The sequence below is a fragment of the Phocoena phocoena genome, chromosome 2 (assembly GCF_963924675.1).
Source record: "Phocoena phocoena chromosome 2, mPhoPho1.1, whole genome shotgun sequence".
NCBI classification, from domain to species: Eukaryota; Metazoa; Chordata; class Mammalia; order Artiodactyla; family Phocoenidae; genus Phocoena; species Phocoena phocoena.
Window position 1 is genome coordinate 136158148 of NC_089220.1, and position 21120 is coordinate 136179267.

Consider the following 21120-nt stretch of genomic DNA (forward strand, 5'->3'; position numbering starts at 1 on the left):
CGAGGAGCCCCACCCACCGGCTTTCTTGCTTTCTTCTCTGCCACCTATTAGAGTTCACAGATCTGCATGGCTGGATTGGCTCAGTTTTAACTTCTCTGCTGGGTGCATGTCAGGACAAAGGATGTACAAACTTAATTCATCTCACAACCTCTCCAAACTCATTTAAAACTCTAAAAGTCACTGTCTCTCAACTCACGCTGGCAGTTTGTAAAGATTCTGAGAATGTTTCTGGGGACAATACCAAGGGAGTAGATTTCTTGTTACTATATTTTTACTAGACCTTAAGGTGTTTAACCCCAAAATGAAAATAGGCACAGGCTCAGTGACCTAAAGGAATTAAGGAGAATCTAGAGGATACCAGGTAATGTTTGTGAAGGAAGAAACAGGTACTCAAGAAAGTTGATGTGACTAACCAGCTTTATTCTTTGCCTTTTGTCCTAATTAAATATTTAAATTCAAGTATTTGATTTAATTTTAACTTAACTAAGGAATTATTAAAATGAATTTTAATTTTACTTATAAATTTAAAATCACATATAAAATAATATTCATTCAGATATACTACTCTTGCCAGGCTTAGGTGCATTGCTTAAGGAAATATGAGTGAAAAAGCAATTACTAAAAATAAAGTAAGGAAAACGAACAAGGAAAAAAATTAAAGTGGGTACCCTCATCATCATGCATTTCTAACTACTTTTAACATTTTTGTACATGTAAATTGTTTAAAAATTTTTTAATAAAATTAGGATCACAATGGGTATACTACACTGTAGTGGATTTATAGCTTGTAATACTATATTGAATTAAATAATGCCATTTGCAGCAACATGGATGGACCTAGAGTTTATCATACTGAGTGAAGTAAGTCAGACAGTGAAATACGAATGTCCTATGATATCACTTATATGTGGAATCTTAAAAAATGATCAAATGAACTTATTTACAAAACAGAAACAGACTCACAGGCTTAGAGAACAAATTTATGCTTAACAAAGGGGAAAGGTTGTGAGAGGAGGGATAAATTAGGAGGTTGGGATTAACATACACACACTACTATATATAACATAGTTAATCAACAAGGACCTACCTTATAGCACAGGGAACTCTACTCAGTACTCTGTAATACAGTAACCTATATGGGAAAAGAATCTGGAAAAAAATAGATGTATGTATATGTATAACTGATTCACTTTGCTGTACACCTGAAACTAACACAACATTGTAAATCAACTATACTCTAATATAAAATTAAAAATTAAAAAAAAGAAATTAAAGCATTCCACAGATACTTAAAAAAATACTCTATTGTGAAATTATCCCCATGGTGTTGTCTCTTCAAAGCACATCATAATATTAATATTCCATGATGTGAATATACTCAAGCTTATTTGGCTAGTAATATACTGGTGCACATTTAGGACTTTCTTGTTCATCTTACGATTATTTTCTTAATAATGATTTCTGGAATTTGAATGAACTTCAAGAACTTAAACATTCTTAAGGCTTTTGAAATATATTTTCAAATTGTCCTTTGGAGATACTGAAACTGTATGTACTTCCATTGGTAACAGACTATGATAGTGCCTTTTTATAGCTTTGGACCAGCAGATCAGTACAATTTAGTGATCAAGGCTAAACCTGAATTGAGAAGCAAATCATGATATTTTATTGTTATAGTAATTTGCACTTTATATCAAGTGAGGTTATTTGTCCCTTTATTAAAATTATGTTTAGTTTCACTTGTAATATTTTAGGCAATTTAGATATATTTATATTTTATTTATCCACTCACTAATATTTTCCTTTATGGTTTTTCTTTGGGGATATGCATTGAAAGACCTCCTGGTCTGGAGATGGTAGAACATATAAATCTGTATTTTATTCTTTATTATTGCTTGATTTTTAAATATTTATATTTAACTCTTTAATCAAAATTAAATAATTTTGTATTTGTGTTTAAGAGTTTTACTTCAAATATTAACCAGTTGTTTTTGTTTTAGCTCCATCATAATCCATTTCCTGGTGAATTGAAAGGCACTTTTATCATATGCAAACTTTCACATATTCCAAGGTTTTGGTGCTTTCTGCATTCTTCGCTTGATCTGCTGCCATATTTTGCATCAGTACCATAACAGCAAATTATTGTAAATGTGTAAGATCTTTTGCCTATTTGTAAAGGAAAACCCTCATTATTTTTACTCTTTATTCCAAAATTATTCTGGGATATTTTTGCCATGTATTCTTCTAAAGTGGATTTAGTTTGCCAAGTCTGAAAATCCCCATTGCTGTTTTGATTTCTACGCTTTTATAGACTGATATGAGGAGAATTGATATTGCATGCTTTTGGTCACTGCTTTCCCAGAGTTCAGCATATTTCTTCATTTATTTAAATTTTACCTGTTATCTCTTGGTAAAGTCCTGGGATTTATCATATAACCCTTAGAGTACTTACTATTAATTCCATTCCTAAATATTTTAGTGTTGTGTTGCTATTGTGAATGGAATTTTTATTATACTTAATTTATTTTGCTGGTTCATAGAAAGAAAATTGATTTTTGTATATTTAATTTGTTACCTGTCTACTTACTCAATTCTTGCCTTATATCTAATAGATTTTCTGTTTCAGTTGATTCCTTTGGTTTGTTTTAGTACATAATCAGTTTTCAAATAATAATGTGATTCCTTCTTTCCATATGTATGACTCATTTTTTCTTATCTTATTGAATTGTTTGGAACCTGCCAAATAATAGTAAATAACAGTAGTGAGAGTATACCATAGTTTTAGTAAGGATTGGGTATGCCAAGTATAGTTTTGACTTTTGGTTTTATATAGGCATTTGATATTATTATTGATAATAATAAATACTTGTATAATGTGAAATGAGCCACGTACGAAATTAAATTTTTATATATGTTAACTCACTGAATTATCTCAGCAGCTCCATGAGATAGATAGTGGTATTATTATTATTATTATTATTCCCACTCTACAGATAAGACAATTAGGCACTGATAGGTCAAATGATTTCCCCGATGGCCATACAGTTAGCACAGCACTGAGATTGAGGCCCTAGCAATCTGGGCTCCAGGCCTGTGTTTACACCTACCATGCCATGCTGCCCTCTCAGGTTTAGTAAGTGCCTTGTGGGCTTATATACTAAGACTTGTATTAGAAATGGATGCATACAGAAGGTCCTGGGTTTTTTTTTGTTGATGTTGTTCTCTTTTCTCTTCTGCCTTTTGATCTCTATGTGTTAACATTTCTGTTAGTAGATTTCCTAATAAAACCAACCCCATGTCATTCTTAGAAAAATACTCTCTAGACCATGCTGTATAATTAATTATTTGTCTTGCTGCTTTATTTATGTGCTATAGTGATCCGTTTTTTGGTTTTAGGGTTATGCTAATATTTTCCCACTTTTTATTGAGTTATAATTGGCATATAACATTACATTAGTTTCAGCTGTGCAAAGTGATCGGATAAATGTATATATTGAGAAATGATCATCATGTTTTGTTAATATTCATCACCACACATAGTTACAACTTTTTTTGTGATGAGAACCTTTAAGATTTACTCCCTTTCAAATATACGATACCGTATTATTAACTACAGTCACTACACTGCACATTACATCCCCAGGACTTACTTTACAGTTGTAAGTTTGTAACTTTTGACCACCTTCACCCATTTTGCCCACCTTCCACCTGCCCACCTGTAGCAACCACCAATATGTTCTCTGTATCAATGCTTGTTTTTTTCAGATTCCACATATAAGTAAGATCATACAGTATTTGTCTTTCTCTGATTTATTTCACTTAGCGTAATGCGCTCAAGGTCTATCCGTGTTGTTGCAAATGGCAGGATTTCCTTCTGTTTTATGGTTGACTACTATCCTAATATATCTATATCTATACCTTTATCTATATCACATTTTCTTCGTCAATTCATTCATTGATAGATACTTAGGTTGTTTTCATGTATTGGTTATTATAAAAGGGTTACAACAATGTTTTAAAAGAAATTCTGAAATTTTCCTTCTCAATGTGTGGTCTGTGTTTAATTCTTTCTCTTCCTTGGGTTTATCTTCCTAAGGCCCTCACACATAAACAACATTTTTCAGGCACACTATTTTCTCCTCAGTTCTGTATGTTGTTGCTTCATTGTCTTTGGTATTCAGTGGTGTGAGCAAATTTTACTATTTAATTTTGATTATTTATAGGGATCTTTATACTTTTTTTGTTCCTTTTCATTAATTATAACACATGTATTTGATGAGCTTGTTTGATCTGCAGACTCAGATTTTTTTTTTAATGTAAGGAATTTCTTTCTTCTCTTCTTCATGCTTTTTTCTCTCTTTTTCTTTTTCTTGACTTCTGTTATGACTCCCATACTACCTAGTCTGAAAGTCCAAGAAAGTCCAAGATCAAGTGCCTGAATCTGTTCTACAGTTCTTATTTATATATTTAACTTGTCTTGTTTATCTAGTTTTCCCTTGAGATACTGGAAAATTTCTCAAAGCTGTCCTATACAAAATGAATTTTATTTTCTGCATCAAACAGTTTGTTAACTCTTTCCAATGTCTTTTAACTTAGACATTGTACTTTCCATCTCAATAGTACAATTTCTTCTGTGCTCTTACTCTCTCATCATGCCTTTTGCTACACTTTCACCAATGCAGTATACTCTTGATTCTTTCCAAGAATATAAACAAGAAATGTCCCAGATTTTTCTCATCTCTGGTAGTAAATGTACTTGTTTGGTGTCCTTTGAGTGCCACCCTTTTTAACTGCAGTATTTCTACATAGGTGTAATGTCTTCCCTCTGTGTATGTTTATAGAGGGTGTTCAATGAAGCCTAGTTTTGTTAAAAAGATAGGCTTTGCCAGACATTGTTGTAGGTCTTTGGGGCAGATATTAATCCCTATCCACTTATAACTTGGGTTTTCGGACACAAAGAGAGGCCCATGCAAGATGTGAGGACTAATTGAAGACTTAATCACACAAAGCCAGAACCTCCAAAAATGACATTTGCAGTCAGTAAACTAGTGAAACCACAATCTGTGAAGCAAGTAAGTGGGTTTGCCTGAGTGTCTTGGCCATTGCTTCGGGTAGAGCAGGAAAAAAATGGAAAAGTCTTTATTCATAATTTCTCAACACAAACCCTCCTTCAAGCAGATTTGGAGTCATATTTCAGTGGTACAGTGTAGCCCAAAAGGCCTCAAGCCAAAACCTCAGCCTATAATGGTCCTTGATTTGTTGTCCCCAAGTGCCCAGGGGAGGAAAACACAAGTTCTTTCTGGAGGCAAGAGCATTGAAATCAATCCACAAAGACTTTCTTTGAATGAAAAGAAATATAAATTTAGAAATTTTGAAAAATCATAAAATATTTGAGCAAACAAGCATACATTATTGACATTAAACAGAAAAATCAAACCAACAAATGATGCACGCAAAGACTATATTCAAGGATAATCAGGTAGAGAATATAAATAACTGTGTTTTTAGTGTTTTAGAGACAGTTTTTGAGATGGATGAGTTAAAGAGACGGTTCAATGAAGCTGGAGAGAGAATTATTAAAGTGGAATATTTATATAAAGTATTCAGAATCACAGTGATAGAAAGAAATAAAAATATGAAAGCAGAGCTAAGAGTTATTGAGGAGATAGGGAATGGGGGTGATAAATTATTACAAGAGATAATGGGTGACACTTTTCTAGAACTAATGAAAGACACCAATCTTTAGTGTCACTGAATTACACAAAAGAAATAAATCTAAATATACTTCAGAATATAAAAGATAAAGAGAAGATCTTACAACTGCTAAATGGAATTACAATAGTCTATTGGCATACCTCATATAGCTTTTTAAACATTTTTCTAGGGAGCAATAACTTTAAAAAGTATTTCTTACATGGATGTTTTATTGATATTATAGAGCCTCCTCCCCCAAATGTTTGTGTAATATTGGCAAATCATAGCAATGGTGTCTGAAAGTGTATGTGAGGTTTTTTTTTTTAATGGCTTTTTTTAAACTTTTTATTTTATATTGGAGTGTAGCTGATTAACAATGTTGTGTTAGTTTCAGGTGTACAGCAAAGTGATCCAGTTACACATATTCATGTATCTGCTCTTTTTCAAATTCTTTTCCCATTTAAGCTGTAACATAATATTGAGCAAAGTTCCCTGTGCTATACAGTAGGTCCTTGTTGATTATCTGTTTTAAATATAGCAGTGTGTGCATGTCAATCCCAAACTCCCAATCTATCCCTTCCCCTGGTAAAATAAAATATGAAATGCTTCACGTATTTGCATGTCATCCTTGTGCAGGGACCATGCTAATCTTCTCTATATTGTTCCAATTTTAGTATATGTGCTGCCAAAGAGAGCATGAGGAATTTTCATTTCTAAGTCTTCACCAGAAATCACATCATTATGTGCTTTGGATTTTGCTTTTCACACCTATCATTAAATCATAAACATATTCCATATTGTTAAATTGTTGTATAATTATCATTTTAGTGACTTCATTATATGTCATAAAATTTATTCCATTATAATTTCCTTAGTCATTTTTTTCCTTATTAGCTATTTAGACTTTTATTTCTCTCAAATTTTAATTATTATATATAACCTTGATATAATATATAGTTTGTACATATGGCTTCACTTTTATTTAGAATCAGTTCCTTAGGAAAAGTTCCCAGAAGTGATATTATCATGTCACATAGTCAATGTATTTTGATATGTGCCAGCTTTCATCATGAGTCAGCACTAAATATTACAAATCTGAATATATATATCTACCAATATGCTGGGTGTAAGAGGCATTTTTATTTAGGTAATAAGAACATTTTTCCATGTTTGTTTTTTAATTATTTTTCCTCTTTTGCTCACCATTTATCAGTATTCATGATTTATAAACTTATCTTTTGTGGATTCTGTGTATGTCTTACCAATATGTAATTTTCTGCAATAACATAAATATTAAAATAAGTGATTTTCTGTAATAACACAAATATTCTTCCCATATTAATATTTAAAAATTAAGTGAGGATGAGGTTGGTAGGCAACTTTGGGTTCAGATGTACTTATGAGTTTGACTTATTTTGGGGTAGATTATCAAGAAAAGTTAATGTGTGTGTATATATATATATAAAGAATTGTGCTAGTGAGTTTTGCTTACCAATGTGATGAAAAGATAGGCACCTATACTTTCTGGCAGCCTTGGTAACTGAATATTGATATGACAGACATTGTTGGCTCACCCAACGCTTGTTTCTAACACTCTTCTGTCTTACATGTCTTTATTAAAGAGGATGAACAAACTAAAATGTTCATTTACCAGACCATTGTAAAGCTGGAGTTTGCTTTATTATAATACACAGTTCTGGCCAATAAAGTGTAAGCAAGAGTATGCTGTCACCTCCTCCCCCCCCCCACTTTCTCTTTCTCCCTCCTTGAATGATGATGTGCTGGCTGGAGCTACAGCAGCCATCTTGTAGTCATGTTGAGAAAACCAGGAGAATGGCAGATAAAGTGACCCTGATTTTGTTAGGACACTGAAATAATGCCACGAACTTCATACCCACCAAAACTTATAGTATGCAGAAAATAAAGCTCTATTTATGTTTAAGCCACTATAGTCAGGCTTTCTGTCATCGGCTATGAAAAGCAAAGCCGAATTAACACAGCTAAGCTGGGGGAGAGGAAAATTGGGTCTCTGTTTTATTAAGATGCACTTTTAAACTAACCCAAAGCCTTGCTGCTGTGAGTACATGGTAAGTGACCAAAGTATATAACAGAATTTCTAAATTTTATCCACCTGTTTCCCCAAACATATCCAGGGAGTGAATGCACCTCCTGGAGCAAAAATAAAATAAGAATTTAAAAAATGCTCATGACCTTTAACAATGGGAGAACATAATTTAAAGGCATTCCCCTATTTGTTACTCAGAGAAATGAAGTTTCACTTAACAAATATAATAAATATCCAAGAGGCACTCCGTCCATGCCTTTCTATACCCACCGATTTATAACCATTACTTATCCCTTTTTAATATATGGACGACATGCTATATGACAGGCTATGTATTCCATGCCAGGAATGTAAAAAAAACAGATACTGCTCAGTCCTTGCCTTTGAGGATTTCACTCCAGGCTGGGTGTGGGAGGTAAGAGGAGGCCGTTTGGATAAACAAATGTTTTTTTTGTTTTTTTGTTTTTGCGGTACGCGGGCCTCTCACTGTTGTGGCCTCTCCCGTTGCGAAGCACAGGCTCTGGACGCGCAGGCTTAGCGGCCATAGCTCATGGGCCCAGCCGCTCCGTGGCATGTGGGATCCTCCCGGACCAGGGCACGAGCCCGTGTTCCCTGCATCAGCAGGCGGACTCTCAACCACTTAGCCACCAGGGAAGCTCCTGGATAAACAAATGTTTTTGATACTGTGTGAGAGTAAAAAGTATAGGGTACTCAAGTGAGATTGATAGTAGAGGGTGAAATAGAGTAAGTGTTACCCAAGACCCCACAGCCAATACATGGTATAAGTTCCATGATTCAAGGTCTTCTAGAATAGTCATTTTATAATACCAACGATTGGCTGAAATAAACAGACCAATATCGGAGATATGGGACTATTTTTGCATTATGAAAACACTATCATTTTGTCTGCTGTTGTACAGAAGTTGACTTGTATGAAGAAATTGCCCCTGACCTGGCAATATGGTGCGTGCTGTGAGATTTATTTCCGCCAGGACTCTTCCTTCTTTTGGACTGTTGTCTGTTCAGCTGGATGCTGGGGTAACACATGTAAGAGGAGGCCTCCTGCTTCTGACTGAGGAGGAGGGTGTGACCAAGACAGCCCTTCCAGAATGAAGAAAAGCAGCCAGGAAAATGGGCAGAGGAAAAGTATCAGCCCTCAGAGCTGTGGCACATGGAAAGAGACTGAGATTTTTCTCTCTCTGTAAAAAGTGCTCTTTTCCATTGACCTAAGGAAAATAACTTGTTAAACACGTCTTTCCCTTCCCACTGCCGTTGTTTATGGAACAACAGACTTCCCTTAACTCTGAAGTAATGTCTCCTTTCTTCAGGAAAACAGGTGTCCAAACATGCAGAAAATCACATTTTTGAACAGCTAAAACAAGCTGGGACAAAGTGAGAGAGTGGCATGGACATATATACACTACCAAACGTAAAATAGATGGCTAGTGGGAAGCAGCTGCATAACACAGGGAGATCAGCTCGGTGCTTTGTGACCGCCTGGAGGGGTGGGATAGGGAGGGTGGGAGGGAGACGCAAGAGGGAGGAGGTATGGGGATATAGCTGATTCACTTTGTTATAAAGCAAAAACTAACACACCATTGTAAAGCAATAACACTCCAATAAAGATGTTAAAAAAACAAAAAATAAATTAAAAACATAAAATAAACTTGAGGACTTTACACATTTCTTTATCCTTTTACCTAGAAATTCTTTTGTGACGCTTACAGTTTCCTGGCTTGGAATTTTTTTTGCCTTGGGATACTTTTGGCCAATCTTTTCAAATGTTTACTATCACATCCCTGTCTTCTTGATCACTGTTCTTTGGATGGAAAATCTATTTCTTATAATATTCAACAATTGATTCTTTTTCATTTAAGTCAAATGTACTTTATAAACATGAAGACCTCAGGACCACATTGAATTCTGTCATATTAAATATCTTTATAGGATGAACGAAAGAAAAATTGAGCTATTACTGATCAATATTGGGGGACTTTGAAATATTCCTATCATGACTTATCTAAGTATATAGAGGGAAGAATTATAATCCCTTTTATGAATGAGAAAATCAAGGCGAATGTTCATATATCTAAGATAACACAGTCAGAAAATAGTAAAATCAGGATTCAAATCCAATTTTTATCTAACTTCAAAAACCATGCACTTTCTACCTCACCATGTAATAGAGTTCCTCCTAGACTACATAAAGCTGTTTGTTGAGTGGTTAAGTCAGAAGTGATTTATGAGGCTCTATTATGTACTAGCTGGGAGGGCATGGATAAAGTATCAATTCTATGGGTCTAAATCTCCTTCTCTGTGGAATGGATACAGTAACAATATCTACCTCATAGGACTTTGTTAAGGATTCACTGAGTTAATGCATGTAAAAGGGCTCAGAACAGTACTGGACATAGTAAATGCTCAATAAAGTTGTTTGTTCATTGTTATTATTATCTGTTAACTTCGTGAATAATAGCATAGCATGAATGTCATGGCTTTGCTTTCATGTGTTATCTTAGTACAGCTGAATAGGTGGTTCTAAATAAATGGTAAATGAGTTTGTTTTTTTAAGTTCTTAGTGTTTGTATGTGAGAGATCTCCCTCATTCTTCTCCGTTGGTTGGCAAATTTATGGGAGAAAAAGGGTATCTCTTAGTAATATTGTTTACAGACTTTGGTTTCAGCTGTGAAACCCTTTTGTAAAATACAGATAGAAGCACTGCTGCTTTATCTAAAGTGGGGGGAGGTGACTCCTGGATCTCCACGTACACCTCCTGCCCTCTAGTACCCCTACCCGGTCATTGCTGTCTTGGGAGTAATTCTGGGAAATCCTGAAGGTTAATGTAATGCAGACTGAGAACCACTAAGCCACAAATCCCACAACAAAACACATTGGGCAGTGACTGATAAATGCTATTAGTTCTTAATTTTTTGTGATAGGCCTATGTCCAGGTGTCCTTCCTCTTAATCGCAGATTGTCTTCACTCGGTTTCCATCCTATACTCACTGTTGAGTGCTTTGTTTAACTGACAGGGTCTACAGTTTGGTACCAGTGAACTGGAGGAGATGGGATCTATGTTCTGCTTGGGCCTCCTCATCTTGGAACTCAAATCTGTAAGCTGCAGCCATCAGCTGCTGACCTGTGCAGCAGCTCTACTGAATGCTGAGGAGTCATCTCTGGACCACCACCTCCAGCGGTAAGTTGCTCACTGTTTGAACCTTTGTGTTTCCATTGGAGAATATCTGGGAAGTGAAAGTCATGCGGACCTGTGGGTCTTTGACAGAGAGAATTCTATGGAGAAGCTGCCAAATCAAGGTAGGGTAGTAGTGCTCCATTGGAACCAGACTCGGGGCATCCTTACTTCCTGCTGAAGACAAGGAGGATGTTGCTTACTTGTACATAAATGCACATATAAAGCTACATACATTTATAAATATGTATTTTTATTAAGTTTTGCTCGTGGCAAAGAAGATGCAAATTAACGACACACGTGCACATTTACTATGCTTATGTTTGCCAGTTATGTGTTTATATGTATGCTGATGTCACTTTGGAGTCATTAGTCAGCTAAAATCTGGCAATCTCGCTGCTAATATCCAGGCACTTGGGGACAAGAAATGTTTTAATCTTCCCATTCTTAAAAAGCAGTGTTCTGTCTCAGAATACATGATGATGATGAATACGCTGGCCCAGAGAAACTGACTCACAGCCATGGCAAGGAAAGGATGGATCTCTGAGAACAGTGAGGATCTTTAAAGAGTCAGGAGAGGGAGAACTGATATCCGCAGAAGCCCTTTTGATGCCCTGTACTGTAGACAAGTTGTATTCGGGGGCAAGAAGGGAAGATATAAAGGCCATGGGAGAGAAGAGAGATCAGGAAACGTCAGAGGAGTCAAAGAATGCTAAGTCATTGCCCACCTTTTAAGCAAAGCGTTGGAGCGGGGGATTGAGCTGTTGGGTGAGGGAGTGCCTGCCGGTAGATGAGGAAACGTCTTGTCATGCACTTCATGTCCCAAGGCAGAGAGAAAACCGCTAATACTGGGGCATCCTATTTCTAGCTCATTTTCGTTAATTTTCCTCCTGCCACCGTTAGGCTGCCGTTCCAGTGTGACTTCTCACCAAATGGCCAATCAAGCCTAGAAAGATCTAGCAGTATAAATTAATACTGCTTTGGAAGGCACTGGTTTCTCTGAGACTTAATTACCTAAGTGCAATATTTAACTTGCTCATCACACGATGCTATAGATCACAGACTATGGAGACTTAAGTAAATCCAGACTTCTTCCCTCCCTAAAGTCACTGTGCCAATTTCGTTTTGACATCACAACCACTTCCGTCTGCCCCAGCTCCTTCAACACCCCTCAGAGCCTGAAGGCTTGGTGTGCTTGGCATCGTGGTTGGTGTTTCAGCTTCTCCCTCTGACAGCAAGCGCTTCCATCTGCCAGGATATATATTTCAACTTGTCTTTTCATCTTTGCCTTTGCTAAGCTATCCTGAGTGCAGGCATGCCTGCGTTTTCTTTCTTTCCATCTCCCCCCCTCCCCCTCTGCTGCTCATTGAGGGAAGGCTGAGCAGACCTGGCATTGCTTGCTTTCCCTGAATTGATTGTGCCCGTCTGTTTGATCCAATGCAGTGAGGATTAGTTTGCCTGTAAACTGGAACAAGAAGAAATCTATCAAAGAAGTGCCTTTTCTAATTCAAGTCTAAAGAATTTGGTGTCAGGCTCCAAATGCAGTGGCCGCTGTGTGGGTTATCATAAGAACATAGTATTACCTGCCCTCCATGCCATCCCACACAACTGACTAGTAATTTTTCAGTTACAACCAGTCCGAGAATACTGAAGGTTGAAGTCTTCCCGTGACCTCTGACCCTTCTTAGGCTGGTACGGCTTCTTAAGGGCAGGATACCTACAAAGGGTGTGATTAATCTGTGTGTTTTGAAAAGATTTCAATTAAATTTGAGAGGCGTGGAGCTTGGTGGAGAGCAGCAGGGTGAAAACTGCCTATTTCACCCAAACGTTTGTATCATAATATACTTTTCTACTCATGGAGGCAGGTGATCCAAACAAATCATGGTTCCTGCCCAAAGGACCTGAGAACTAATGGTTGAAAGGGAAATTACACTGAAAATGTCCTGACCCAGAAAATATTCCTGCCAGTAAGTGTATAATCATTAAAGGCTGGCAGAGGGAAACTTAATAAAATGACATTTATTGGTTTGAAACCAGCAGCAAGCTGTTTGAGTACCTTTGATTCGTTTCTGATGAATAGAACTAAATCACGAGATATAATAATCAGCAGAGTGAATCCTAAGAATTGTGTTAGCAACAGGGGTTCTTACTATAATACAAAGGGTGTAACTAATGTTTGTCAGTACAACTCTCCATAAGCTTTAGAGAGGAGACCTATGCTACCCTCCCGCCGACTCCTGCCTCTTTTCCTTGGGCGTGCGGCCTTTATTTGACATAACAGGGTTACATACTTGAGGAAAGTTCTTCTTTTCTTGCAGAGAAGGAGATACTAGAGAAAAAAGGGGGGCTCTGACCTGAAAGTCTGCCTTAAAGAAATGCGAGCACATGTTATTTTGAGGGTCTCTCTGACAACATTAACCCCTGGGAGTGATCTACTGGGAAGATAAAGGCTGGCTGTACGCCGTGGGCATCATGCTTTTTGACAATAGGTTTTATGCCTCACTTACCACAAAAACAATTAGAGTGTAGTCAGCATCCACAGAGCAACTTACCGTTTTTCATGAGCAGAGAAAGGGCAGAATGGTGGTTGTTTGCCCAGTGGCTGAAGCTGAAAATGAAGTACATGCGCTCTTTGTTTTGGTTTTTCTTCTATAGCTCTCTTCTTCCCAGTTGCTCATTTAAGAAATGTCTGCAGACTCATTAAGGCGTCTTTAGATCTTCTTGCCGTTCGTCTTTCTTTCTCCTTCCTGTCAGTCTCATCCCTGGAAATAATTGTGTGTGCACTGCAGGAATGCTAAGCTGCTTCTTCAGGAGGGGCCGTTTATCCATTGTGACAGGTCTTTTGCAAAGTCATTTAACAGTTTTGCCGAGTCAGCCACCTTTCATCTTGATTTGTATCCCTCCAGTGCCTTTCCACTCTTCAGCTCAGCTCCCCTCTCTCCATTTGTCCTTCCATTAATAACAACAGAAAGCTCAGCGTTTCCGACCTGAGCCTTAGCAATAGCTTAATATCTCACCTATTCTCCCAAGTTACAGTCCCATTGCCTTAACCGGGGCTTCCCTTAGCATCAAGATAAATTAGTTTAATCCTCTCTTCAGTTTGATGAAACAACACGGAAAAAATAAAAATCTTTCATAGACTTTAGAAAACCTAATTAGGCTTTTTAATAATTAAAGACACTTGGTTTTCATTTAAAACATACACACTTTTGTCTTTCTGAATAAGAAAATATAATTTGGAAATCAAACAACAAAAACACATCCCTACTCCTGTCTTCAATCACACACCATCCATCTACCTGTGGATAACTATTGTCAACATTTTGGTGAAATTAGATTACTTTTTCACCTATGAATAAATAGATTAAAAAACCCTCAACAACCATGTATAGGAGTTCCTTTCCTTGAAACTTTATAAACACATTTTTCAAAATAGACTTTACTTTTTAGAGAAGTTTTAGCTCTCAACAAGATTGAGAGGAAGTTAGAGATTTTCCATATACACCCTGCTCCCACACATGCATAGCCTTCCCCATTACCAATATCTTCTGCTAGACTGGTAGATTTGTGACAATTGATGGACTGACATTGACACATCATGCTTACCTAAAGTCCAGAGTTTACATTGGGTTTCACTCATGGTGTTATACATTTAATGGGTTTGGACAAATGTAAAATGACGTGTATCCATCATTATAGTCTCATACAGAGTAGTTCCACTAAAAATCCTAAAAATCCTCTGCACTCCCTTTATTCATCACTTCCTTTCTGCTAAGCTCTGTTAACCACTGACCCTTTTAGTACCTCCATAGTTTTGCCTTTTCCAAAATGTCCTCTAGTTGGAATCATACAGTATGTAGCCTTTACAGATTGGCTGTTTCTCTCTTAAAAATATATGTTTAAGTTTCTTCCATGTCTTTTCATAGCTTGATAGCTCATTTCTTTTTATCACTGAATAATACTCCATTGTCTGGATGTATCACAGTTTACTTATCCATCCACCTACTGAAGGACATCTTGGTTGCTTCCAAGTTTGGGCAATTATGAATAAAGCTGCTCTAAGCATATGTGTGCAGGTTTTTGTGTGGACATAAATGTTTAACTCCTTTGGGTAAATACCAAGAGCATGATCACTGGATTGTATGGTAAGAGTATGTTTAGTTTTTGTAAGAAACTGTCAGACCGTCTTCTATAGCGGCTGTACCATTTTTCATTCCCACCAGCAATGAACGAGAGTTCGTGTTGCTCTGCATCCTTGTCAGCATTTGGTGTTGTCAGTGTTCTGGATTTTGGCCATTCTAATAGATTTGTAATTGTATCTCGTTTTAGTTTGCATTTCCCTGATGACAGAGAGTGTGGAGCATCTTTTCATATGCTTATTTGCCGTCTGTATATCATTTTTTAGTGAGGTGTCTTTTAAGTTGTTGATCCATTTTTTAATCAGGTTATTTCCCTATTTTGATTTTGAAGAGTTCTTTGCATATTTTGGATAACAGTCTTTTATCAGATGTGCTTTTTCAAATATTTTCTCCCAGTCTGTGGCTTGTCTTTTCATGCTCTTCATAGTACCTTTCACAGAGCAAAAATCTTTAATTTTTATGAAGTCTACCTTAACAATTCTTTCTTTCATGGATTATGCCTTTGGTGTTGTGTCTAAGATAATAATTGCCAGAGGAACCTAGAGACAGAACAGGAATAAAGATGCAGACATAGAGAATGGACTTGAGGACACAGGGAGTGGGAAGGGTAAGCTGGGACGAAGTGGCATGGACATATATACACTAGCAAAAGTAAAATAGATAGCTAGTAGTAGGAAGCAGCCACATAGCACAGGGAGATCAGCTTGGTGCTTTGTGACCACCTAGAGGGGTGGGATAGGGAGGGTGGGAGAGAGACGCAAGAGGGAGGAGATATGGGGATGTATGTATATGTATAGCTAATTCACTGTGTTATACAGCAGAAACTAACACAGCTTTGTAAAGCAATTATACTCCAATAAAGATGTTAAAAAAAAAGAAAATAATTGCCAAAACCAAGGTTGTCTATATTTTCTCCTACCTCATCTTCTAGATACAATGATTGTTTTTGCATTAAAATCTTTGCAATTTATAGGTGGAAATGGGGTGCTGTTTTAATTCATACTTTGACCTTTTCTGAAATGGATTACATGCTTCTGTTTCATTAGTATTCTTTTTTAGAATAAATATCCAAATAATATCTTTTGTTCTTTATTCTTTTAATAATCATTTTAAAATTTACATTTAAATTCAATTTCTATATTAAAGATATTCTACTTCTGTTTGTCTTGGATATTTCAAATATTTCCCCATTAACCTTTCATGTTTTTTACATAGTTTATTGACTTTGGATGTATTTGTTTTTACATAGATATGTTTCTCAGTCTTCTTCTTTCTTTCTTTTACCTTTGATAAAATTATCTGCCTCAGTCTAATAACAAATAATTCACATGCACTGTAAGAATGTGTTAATTCAACTGAAGTAGGTAAGTTTATAATGAGTATATTTACATATTGTAATTCCTCTACATTTTTTCACTATTGAATAAGTCTGCATTTCTAAATTGTTAACCATTTTTTTTTTTTTTTTTTTTTTTTTTTTTTTTTTGTGGTACACGGGCCTCTCACTGCTGTGGCCTCTCCCGTTGCGGAGCACAGGCTCCGGACACGCAGGCCCAGCGGCCATGGCTCACAGGCCCAGCCGCTCCGCGGCACGCGGGATCCTCCCGGTCCAGGGCACGAACCCGCGTCCCCTGCATTGGCAGGCGGACTCCCAACCACTGCGCCACCAGGGAAGCCCTTGTTAACCATTTTTAACAGTTGTTAACCATTTGCTATATTGTTAAACATTTGCTACAGCAATTACTTAATAATCCATCCTTTAACACTGATTAATATGTCAGCTTATTATATAGTATTTACATATGCATGTACCTGGTATATATGTATATATATATATATATGCTTTGGGTTTTATATTCTGTTCCGTTAATCTATCTGCCAGGAACACATAGTTTTAATGTTGTAACTGTGTAATTTAAACCTATGATGTTGCAAGCACCACCTTATTAGTATTGTTTAACACACGTTTACATATACTTATATTTGCCACTTAATGTATTTATGTGTGTATTTGTTTAAAAATGTGCTTTGCTATTTTCCTTTTTAAATTTTCACCAATAAACTCCATAATGAGTTGTTACCTGCCCAAAGTGAAAGCACTGGGATTTTAACTCAAGTTGCATTAAAATTATAGGGTGTTTTCACCTATTGACTATTTGCCTATATGACTTTTTCAAAACCTGATATTTTGTTCCACTTATTCAGATCTTCTTTGATGTTCACAAAGTATTGTAGGGGTTCTTTTGTAACCTTTTTTTTTTTTTCATGTACTTCCTTGATGTATTATCATGAGCTTTTAATCTTAACATTTAAAATTTTCTTGTTACTCAAAAAGCATCTTTTTCATCATATTTTTGTAAGTGGTTGTCTTAGTTATACAGGAACATTCTTGATTATTGATATGCTTATTAGTAACTTCACTGGTCTCTGTAGTTATACCTAAAAGTGTTCCCCTAGATTTTTCTGTTTTTCTAGATAAATCATAGTATCATTTATAAATTTTGACAATTAGCTTTGCTTACTTTTTATTCTTATCTATAACCTGCTCAGTTTTGAGAACACAGTTTAAAGATGATGATGATGATTTTATGGGTAACTTCATTGTGAATCTCGCTTCAGAATGAGAATGACTCTAAGTATTTAAGAATTAAGTAAAATGTCTGTTGGTTTGGTATTAATGTTCAACGTCCTCTTTATTAATTATTCTTTTTTCTTAGCTTAGTAACTAAAAAATCAGGATTGGATGATGAGTCTTTTTGGTATCTAGAAAAATGATTATTACTTTAAACTAATAGTCTTAAATTATGTTAATAGGTTTTATAATATTCACCCATCCTTGAAAATCAAAGGAAAATGTATTTGGCTATGATCTAAAATATTATTTTATTATAGATATTGATGGTATTTACTGTGAATATAGGAGCTTTTTTCCTATGTTTGTGAGTGAGTGAAGTGTGTACTTGGTCTGTATTGTTCAATCATCCACAACACTTTACATTTCCTAGGATTTTTCCTGGAACATATACATTTTGAAATACACATATTGCCGATCCAACCATCTGTGTCTCATTTATTTTAAACAAAAATATTGTTTTCCACTTCTTATTTTCTCACATAAGACATATCTGTGGCATTTGGATTGTCTAATAGTCATAGTCAGATCATTTAAAAATTCAGTTTTATGTTTAATTACTTGCATTGCTCATCTCTATCCACTCTGTGCAATCATGTCCTCATTCTTATTTTTATGTTGACTCATCTCACATTTTTGTTAGAGAACACCTTAATTTTTTTTTTTTTTTGGTAAAGTAAATCAATGGTGTACTTTTGGTATATTAGTATACATGTGGATATCTTCCTCTTTCCTTTACATCGGAGTTCCACTTTGCCTACCTAGAGATTTCATTAAAACAATATAGACTTCGTTCAATTTTCTCTGATATTTAAGCCATTAGTAATCAGCCTAACCTTTCTTTGTATGTACCTTGTTTATTTCTGCCTTAATAGTTTTTCCTTTTTCATTAACACAGATATTCTTTTTCTACTACCTCAAAATTATTTCTTTTCTTTTTTCTTTTTAGGTTTAGGTCCTTTTGATTCATTTGGAATTTGAATACCCCATCCTTTTCTGACATGTCTTTCAATTATACAACAGCAATGTTTCCATTCTAACTCTTCATTCTCTTTCTCTGGAGTGTTTGATATCTGCTTTCCAGCCTCCGTATCTGTCATGTCTTCTCCTCTCATCACTTCTACTTTGTAACTCTTCTTTTCATACTTAAAAAAAATTTATTTTGTAGTCCAGCATAGTTGATTAACAATGTGTTAGTTTCCAAAAAAGTAATACAAATGAACTTACTTACAAAACAGAAACAGACTCATAGACTTAGAGAACTAATTTATGGTTACCGAGCAGGAATGATCGGAGGGAGGGATAGATTGGAAGTTTGGGATTGACATGTACACACTGCTATATTTAAAATAGATAACCAGCAAGGACCTACTGTATAGCAGAGGGAAAGCTGCTCAATATTCTATAGGACCTTGTAACTCTTAACACTGGATTCTGGAAGTGCGTCTAATGTTTGTCCTCATAGATTCAGTTTTCTGCAGCGTGGACTCTCCTCTTTGCTGATGTGTTTTATTTTCAGCCATTTTACATTTAGGTTTTATTGCAGCTATTTCTTTATCTCTCATCAGTGTTTCTTTTATTCACGCTTGCTTGCGATATAGTCAGCTCTCTTTCCATTTGGATGTGCTATCTTTTCATGTACTGTTTCACGGATGTCATTTTTCTTGAATTTTCCTGATACCTGAACAGGGGCTACCTAATGCTGGCTTCTGTTTCCTGTGCCTAATCATTTCCCAAAGAGCACCATTGCTCTGTGGGTTGAGTAAGGCATTCATCTCCTTATACACTGCAGAATGTTTCACGCTCTGGGTTGTTAAGATTCTTTCGTCCTCCTCTTTCAACTTCTGTTTCATCATTTTTTTGTTTATTCATCTTTGAATCATGAGAGCTCTATTAAGGCTTAAAATTGCTCAATAACCCAGGGTTTAGATGCTCTTTAAACCCGTTTGTAGTCTAGCTGGATGCAGATAACTCCTCCTGTTTTAGTATGAAGTAACTTGATTTAGATGGTGCTTTTTCTTCAAGAATTCATGATATTTTGGCTTTGACCTGAAAGTACAGATCTGATTGTACTGCAGAAGTTAAGGAGAAAGGAAGAGTTATATCTCTATTTCTGGAGACTCTCTGACTCCCTCAAGATGGTTGGTTAATATTTACTAAATGAATATGTGAATTACTTGAGATATAATATTATCAATGAACTTGTGTTCAAAATAAGTTTATATTTTGGAATCCTGTAGGGGGAAATTAATGACAGCTATGATGATGATGGTGATGACAGCAGATATTTATATAAGTGACATGCAATCTCCTAAGTATTAATTTATGTGAATAATCTCATTTAGGCCTCTCAATAACTTTATGCACTAGATATTATTATATTCACATTGCAGATGAGTACATTGTGATTCAAAAAAAATATGTGGCTTGCCTAAGATGACAGAATTGGTAAGTTGTAGAGCTGAGATTTGAACCTCTACAGTTTTGCTAAAGAATCAGTACTGTTGATCACTATGATACACTACCTCTTAATAGATAACAATAATAATAGCTAACACATTATAAGAATTTACTCTTGTCATGTCCAGTGCTCTGTGTTTTGTATGCATACCTCATTTCTTGCTTTATCTTTTAAACCAGGGGACTTTTTCTGTAAAGGGACAGATAGAAAATATTTTAGTCTTTATGGGCCATATGGTCTGTTTTACAACTACTTAGCTCTGCTGTTACAGCGTGCAAGTAGCCATAGCCAATATGCAAATATATGGGCATGGGTACATTTCAGTACAATTTTATTTACAAAAATAAAGACTGGACTGGATTTGTCCCAGAGAGCCAAAGTTTGCCAACTCCTGCTTTAAACAATTCTTTGAGGTATGTACTATTATTATCTCCCTTATACAGATAAGAAAACTGGAGGTCAGAGAAGCTATATAACTTGTCTTTCACCCAGCTAATAAGAATCACATAGGAGTTGAACCAAGCAGTACGACTCTGTATCCTTGATGTTTAGTGACTACAGATACTAAGCTGGGTGGGGTTTTATATGACCAGTGAATGGCACTTTTTTCTTCTCTCATGAATTCTAAACCAAATAAGAAATAGAACACAGGATTTGGATAGGTTGAATGGAACATACCTGATTTTTCTTTACTGGTTATAAAGAATTAGAGTGCATGGACCCACCATAATTGGACTTCCTTACCTAGAACTGTAGGAGCAGAGCTGGCCTTGCTAAGCTTATCATGCAGAAGAGCAGTGAGGGCATTTTGAGTTCAGGGAGAGAATGAACACAGGGGGTCACCAGCAACTCATGCTCACTCAGCATCTCCCCCTGAATCATCAACTTCATGACACTCTTCCTCCCTTAGGGAGAAGCAGGTGAGGGCAGGAAGTGGAG

The 21120-nt window shown here is 36.0% G+C and overlaps 1 protein-coding gene and 1 non-coding gene across 2 annotated transcripts in view; one reads left to right on the top strand and one right to left on the bottom strand.

Annotated features, from left to right (window-relative positions):
• Nucleotides 1-21120, top strand: part of AGBL1 (AGBL carboxypeptidase 1) — a gene marked incomplete at its 5' end in the record, with an annotated part of 723168 nt that overhangs the window by 501611 nt on the left and 200437 nt on the right. Inside the window, one exon of the mRNA XM_065871763.1 lies at nt 10792-10955. Coding sequence (XP_065727835.1) covers nt 10792-10955 — 164 coding nt within the window. The remainder of the gene's footprint in view (nt 1-10791; nt 10956-21120) is intronic.
• Nucleotides 6286-6392, bottom strand: LOC136119468 (U6 spliceosomal RNA). Its single transcript, XR_010655470.1, has one exon. It is a non-coding gene; the product is annotated as a U6 spliceosomal RNA (small nuclear RNA).